The following is a 7,055-nucleotide window of genomic DNA, read 5'->3' on the forward strand; positions in this document are numbered from 1 at the left end:
TTTTTTGCTGCTGAAACCCCTTCCAGTGTGTTCCTCTTTATTCATTTTCAGGGTGCAAACTTAAACTTGGATAGGTTGAATTAACCCACCCTACCTCTGGCAGGTATACTCAACATGCTATATAAAGTACAACATTGAATTTATTATTTCTTTCTCAAGAGAGTTTCCTTCAGTCCATTAAGACCCAGTTCTCCTTACATGAGCTTTGGGGGAGATGTGGGGCAGCACCAGTAGGTCTAAATCAGGGTGGAGGAGTTTGATCCTTACCGGCTTCATGAGATTGATTTCTGACCACTTTGCTATGAATGGCACAACTCACATAGTAGTGCAGTTTCACATACAGCTTGGGAAACACATAACCGTTGAAGATACTCTTTTGGGAAATGTCCCTGACAGCGGCGGACTCCACTGTGTTCCAAGTGACGAACTTCTTAATGGCCTTATCCTTGGGTATGCACGGGGCGCAGTTCTTGCAGTAAATAGGCTGCACATGTCCGTGGCCCTTTTTGGCATGACCATTGTTCTTTCCTTTCTTTGTCATCTTGTAAGGAGGACCTGAAAGAGCTCTTGATCCTTTTAATTCCTCTTCCCCTCTCCTTCCTGTTCATTCCCATCCCCACATCTCTTTCCATCTTCACAAAGTCTGTTTCCCGCCATCTTTTATTTTGCTCTTTAAATTATACTTTAGGTTTCTTGTATAAGAGAAAATGTGATATTTAACCTTTGTGTCTGATTTATTTCACTTAGCAATTTCCTACAAGTTACTCAAATTTATCCTTCTTTATGGTTGAGTAGTACTTCTGTATATCTATGTCTATATTTATATGTCACATTTTCTTTATCCAGTTGATGGGTAAGTTGTGCTGTTATAAACATGGATATGAATATATATTATAATATGATTTTTTTGTCTTATCTGGAAAGATACCCAGAAGTGGTATAGCTGGGTCAAATAGAATTTCCATTTTTAGTTTTTTGAAGAATCTCTGTACTGATTTCTGTGTAAATTTACTTTATCAATATGTTAAATGAAGTAAAAAATAGAATGGAATGGAATGGAATAGAATAGAAATTTGTAACTGTAACACATCCCAAGGTCAAGGAATTACTCTTATGACTGACAGGTTTAGGAAATCAATTGAATAATTATTAGATGACAGGTAGAAGGGAGTGCAGGGAGTCAGAGATACAAAAACTGCTCGTGGGACTGGGGTTATAGCTCAGGGGCACAAGCTCCTGCCTGGTAAGCTCAAGGTCCTGAGTTCAATTCCCAGCACCAGAACAAAACAAAACAGAAAACCAAGGCATTTACAGTCTAGTGGGCCTCAGACAGATCACACATAAGGTAGCAGAGTAGCCATAATTGCTACGATGGAGGCAAGGGGCATGTGAAGATGTAGCTTGGCCTGGTCTCTTTTGTTTGAGTAATAAAGAGATGGTTAGAGGAGTTAATGCTTGAGGCAAGACCTGTAGGGCGAGTGCATTTGCTAGGGAATGTGAAGTTAGGAATGACTCATTTTATGATCACATAGTCTTCTTTTATTGTTACCTCCTGTGTTCTGGTAGCCTTTAGTTTGTAGCTCTCTTTAAGGCCTTTCAAGGATGTGTCCTCACTGTAAAACCAAATAAACCAATCTCTAGTCATGTTGTATGGTCTTGTTCCTATTCCTCTGTGTGCTCTGCTATTTGAAAAGTCCTCTCCCTGATGAATTTCTTACTATGTCCACTAGGTGAATAGTACTAGTGAACATAGTTTAGAGGTGGGTTTTTTTTTTTTTTTGTTTTTTTTTAGTTTAGAGGTTTTGCAGGAAGAGATTTTTTAAGCTGTGAAAATAGTAATACTTAAGAAGAAATGTCTGTTGTTCTGTCTTCTTAGTAAATGCTGATATATTCCTCAGGAGTAGCTCTCTAGCTTCCTGGACATGTGTATATGTGTGGCTGGAGATTGAATCCAGGGCTGTTCTACTACTGAGATATACCCCTAGCCCTTTGTTTACTTTTATTTGGAGTTAGGGTTTTGGCTAAATTACTCATGCTGGGCTTGAAATTGCAGCCATTCTTCCTCAGTCTGCCAAGTACTTGAGGGGTTGGGGATGCCACCTCCCCCAGCTTCACCAGACTTTGTTTAAAAAAAAATATATATATACACATATATATGTATATATATATATATATATATAATAACAAAAATATGTCTTTACAAAATAAAAAATAACCTCCCACGATGTAATAAATTAGAAGTCACTAAAATTTGAGCTCTTTAGGTGATTTCAGTTCAGTTTTTGATTTTGAAATCTGGACACAATAAAAAAGTTGTCAACAGAGTTTCTGTTTTTCTTTTCTTTCTTTTTTTTTTTGGTGGAAGTGGGGATTGAACTCAGGCCCTTGCACTTGCCAGGCAAGTGCTTATTCTACTGAGCCATCTCCCATTTTTTTTTTTTTCTTGCTTCAACTGCTGGTCACTCTGTGTACAGATGACAGTGGAGGTACTCTTGCATGACCTGTATGTAGCCTTGAGATGATCAAAAAGTTTATTCCGGGATGGAAACTCACTATGGCAGGTTGTATAGGTGATAACATCGATCTGTATTTGTGGTTCAGCAGATTGACAAATCTTTGGCTTGCTTGCTTGCTCACGCTCTCTTTATTTTTCTTTCTTTCTTTCTTTTTTTGTATTTTAGGGAAGGAGCTACAGAGTGTTCAGGGTCTCACTACTAGATCAGACTCATAGTGATCCGCCTGTTTATAGTCTCCCAAGAGCTGGGATTACAGGCATGTGCCACCACGCCCAGTCTCAGTTGCCATCTCAGCGAGGCTCCGGGGGCAGGGCCTTCACAGTAGGCCTGGGGATGAACCCCCTGCCCCTGTGCCTGCTTGCAGGCACTTTAATCTGCTGAGCTATTTTTCTTTTTTTTTCCCCTCGGAACTAGGGATTGAACTCAGGCCCCTGCGCTTGCCAGGCAAGCTCTTATCCCACTGAGCCATCTCCCTGCCCCCCAAACAACTGAGCTAATGGGCAGGCCCACTCTGCTGAGCTATTTGGCCAACCCTTGGTTTTCTTTCCTTTGGGTTTAGGAATACTTGTAGTTTCACTTTTTTAAAAAAATGTATTTAGTACAGGGTCTACAGAGTCTCACTAGGTAGATCAGACTCAGTGATTCTCCTGTTTTCAGCCTCCGAAGTGCTGGGATTACAGGTGGGCACCATCACACCCAGTCTAAATCACTCTCAGCACGCCCTGGGGGTGGGGTGGGCAGGGAACTCTGGGGACCCCAGCCACTGTGCTCTGCCTAAGCAGGCACGTTAGTCTGCTGAGCTTCTGGGCAGCCCTAGTTTCACCTTTTTTTTTTTTTTTTTTTTCTCCTAGTTTCACTTTTTGGATCATCATGTGGTTGGATGGTCTCCATGACACTAACATTTTCTAGAAGATTACCTTCTGATTCTTTGGCATTATCTTGATTTAAGTTAGTGTCTTTTGGATCAACCTTTTCTCCTCCAGTGGACCTCATTGAAACCGTCATCATAATTCTATGCTAGCTTCTGTTTCATTTTCTTATATTTTTTAGACAGTTTTTGTTTTGATACAGCTTCCATGTCTTCCTCAGAATTGGCATTCACCAGACTTTTTGTATTCTTTCAGAGTAGTCTTGCTTTTTTGCTGATAACCTTCAAATCTATAGCTTCATAATTCTTTCATAAGTGCTAGACTTGTGGATGTTACTGGCCACCATCTACTACCTACAATACACTCATTCCAATAGTCCTCAAATTCAGTATATTCAAGACGGAATTCCTTGTATACATTTTTTACTTCCCTCTCTGCACAAGGCCCACTCACAAAAAGTTAAAATTATCTCTTCCTGTGTTTTTGTCCTAACTTTAAGGAATTATCATCCATCATTATCATTCAAGTTGTTACTCTATGTCTTGTCTTCTCCCTTATCTCTCATATAGTCAACAATAACTCCTTCTAAGTATTTCTGGAATTAAGCTTTCTATTCCTCCTACTATTACCACCTTAGTTCATCAGGCCATTCTCCTGGACAAGTGGTAGCCTTCTAATTGATCTCTCTCTCTCTCTCTCTCTCTCTCTCTCTCTCTCCCCCCCTCTCTCCCTCCCTCTCCCCCCCCCCCCTGTCTTTCTGAGATAAGATCTCACTATATAGTTCAGGCTAGCCTTGAGCTCACTTTGGCTAGTCTTAACTTGAGGTGATCCTCCTGCCTCAGTCTCCTGAGTGCTGCAATTAAATGTGTGTGCCACCACACCTGGCTTGTATCTCTCTTATCTTGTAAAGCTGTCTTCTATCCAGTAGCCAGAATATTTACCCAATATACTTGTGTCTATATTGTCCATGTCACTCTCTATTTCAGTCCCTTCATTGGTTCTTATCATGGCACATTTGTCCTTCTGTGACCTGCTCTCCCATCACAGATAATACCAAGCAGTATGTAGTTTCTGTAGGTATCTTGGCATTTCATACCTTTGCTCAAACTGTTAGTCTTTTTTTTCCCCTCCTTTTAAGTTAGGTATATCATTTTCCTGAAGAAACATTTCACAAGAAACCTTTTTTCTAATAAACAATAAAGCACTCCTACATTGTTCCCAAGGAACTGGATACATGCCTCTGATTTTAGGAAAATTGTTTTAGTTGGACTCTTTTACTTTACTGTTTCATGTGAGCAGGGGCTGTGTCTTGGTCATCGTGGTTGTCTTCTTGTTCCTAGCTCTTGGTGTGTGCTTGCAAGTAGTGAGTGAGGTTCACTAGTGCCTAGTGAGGACACATGACAGAATTAGTAGTATGATGTTCTAATGAGTAAGATAGAATTTTTTTCAAGATATGAGTTCTTATTTAGAAAGGAATTTAGATTTTAACTGGATTAATAAGGATTTTGATGGTGATATATGGCACAAAGTTCAAAAGTAGAAGAATGCCAGGACCTAGGTATGGTGATGCATACCCATAATTCCAGTACTCTGGAGGTTGAGAAAGGAGATGACTGTGAGTTCGGGGTCATCTTGAGGTATATAAACAAATTCAATACTAACCTGCGCTACATAATGAGACCTTGTCTCAAAAAAAAAAAAAAAAAAAAAAAAAAGTACCAGAAGAGGAGCATGTACATGCCTATAATTCTAGCTATCTGGGAGGCTAAAGTAATAGGATTACAAGTTTGAGGCTAGCCTAGACAGCTTAGTGAGACCCTATTGCAAAATTTAAAAAAATGAGAAGAGCTGAGAATATACTTTTGTGTTCCTTTGATTTAATCTCCAGTCTACAAAAGATAAAAAAAGTAGAACACTGAAGAGTAAGAGATAATGAATGTAGATATTTTGAAAAAAAAATTTAGTTCCTCAAGTAAGTATGCATATCTTTAGTGTTGAAAACAGTTGTGCAGGGGGCTGGTGAGATGGCTCAGTGGTCTGAAGCACCTACTTAGAACAAGCTAAGCTAAGCAAAGCACAGGGACCGCAGTTCAATCCCCCAGCACCACATGCCAGCCAGCCGCGCCCCCCTGGTGGGCTGAGCTGGCCACACAAACACAAAATAAATAAACAAATAAATAAAAAAAAGAAAAAGAAAACAGTTGTGCATGTTTTGGATCAAACTGCATTTATTTCAGAGCTTAACATTTTATGAAATGGGCCATTGGCTTCTGTATGAAAGTGCTCTACTAACATCAGGGTTTATAAAGCTCCAATACACCTCCTCATCTTCTTGATAGTTGGGAGGTTATCTAGGTCATATTAGACTGCAGTATTTTTTTTTTTTTTTTTTTTTGTACTAGCTGAACCCAGGGCCTTTGCACTTATTTATTATGAGATAGAATCTTGATGAGTTGCCCAAGCTGGCCTCAAATTTATGGCTTGCCTGCCTCAGACTATCAGAGTGCTGGGATTATAGGTTATACCAAGTCTGGCCATACCTTTGTTTTTGATAGTGTCTTCATATGTACCTCAGGCTGGGTTCAGATTTGTAATGTCAAGTGCTGGGATTACAGACACGCACTACCACTGTATTCTGCAGAATATGCCCATTTTCAAATATATTTTATTAGTATATGTTTGCAAGCTGTAATAATGGCGTTCATTTTGGGATATTGGTATAATATATATCATATTTTGATCATTTGTACTCCCCTTATTCTCTATTCCTCAGATCCCCTTCTCATCTTCAAAAAAGCATACCTCTCTGTTTCTAAACATCTCTCCTTTATTTCGCTATTTATAAGTTCGGGTTTCTTGTATAAGAGAAACCAGTGTAATATTTTAACTTTTGGTGTCTGATTTATTTTGCTTCGCATCATTATGCTCTCAGATACATCCATAACCCAGATAACCTAAATTTATCCTTCTTTATTGCTGAATTATATATATATCTCTATCTCTATCACATTTTCTTTATTCATTAGTCTGTTGATGGGCATAGAGACTGCTTTCATAATTTAGCTACTGGGAACTGTATAGCTATAAGCCTGGGTAACACTGTAGTATGTTGACTTTAACTCTCTTTCCCAGATACCTGGGAGAGGTATAGTTGGATTAAATGGTACTTCTATTTTTAGTTTTTTAAGGAATCCCACACCAATTTCCACAGTGGTTGCATATTTACATTCCCCACAGTGTAGAAAGCTTCCTTTTCCCCCTTAATTTTGATAGCATTTGTTGTGTTTTGAGTCCTTGATTATAGCCATTTTTATTGGAATGTGTCCAAAGAGTAGCTAGAAGAATTAGTAACCTTCTTCCCTTCCTGTAGGCTCTTTACTCTGTTGGTTTTTGTTTTTGTTTTTGTTTTTTTTTTGGTACTAGAAAATTTATTTTATTTTTTTATTAATTTTTATGAGAAACAAATAGCAATGAGACAGTTTCAAAACAGGTTAGTAGGACACTTACAGTAATTAATACATTGCATATTGTTGTCTTTGTAGTTATTCATAGTACAAGATGCAGACATGATATCCTGTCCAGGGGCCGGGGAGATGGCTCAGTAGAATTAAGTGCTTCCCTGGCAGGTGCAAGGGCCTGAGTTCAATCCCCGGTTCCACCAAAAAAAAAA

General features: G+C 39.0%; 2 protein-coding genes across 3 annotated transcripts in view; one reads left to right on the forward strand and one right to left on the reverse strand.

Moving 5' to 3' along the window:
- The window catches only part of Fam168a (family with sequence similarity 168 member A), a 212,310-nt gene that overhangs the window by 9,516 nt on the left and 195,739 nt on the right, over positions 1-7,055 (forward strand). The gene's annotated exons all lie outside the window — the stretch shown is intronic.
- LOC101568903 (40S ribosomal protein S26-like) lies at positions 242-541 on the reverse strand. Its single transcript, XM_023702112.1, has one exon. The coding sequence runs from the start codon at positions 539-541 to the stop codon at positions 242-244; it is 300 nt and encodes a 99-aa protein (XP_023557880.1).

This window comes from Octodon degus, unplaced genomic scaffold (assembly GCF_000260255.1).
Source record: "Octodon degus isolate 3935 unplaced genomic scaffold, OctDeg1.0 scaffold00146, whole genome shotgun sequence".
NCBI classification, from domain to species: domain Eukaryota; kingdom Metazoa; phylum Chordata; class Mammalia; order Rodentia; family Octodontidae; genus Octodon; species Octodon degus.

Excerpts from the sequence above, each read along its gene's own strand:
- LOC101568903 (XM_023702112.1), bottom strand. The coding sequence starts at position 541 with ATGACAAAGAAAGGAAAGAACAATGGTCATGCCAAAAAGGGCCACGGA.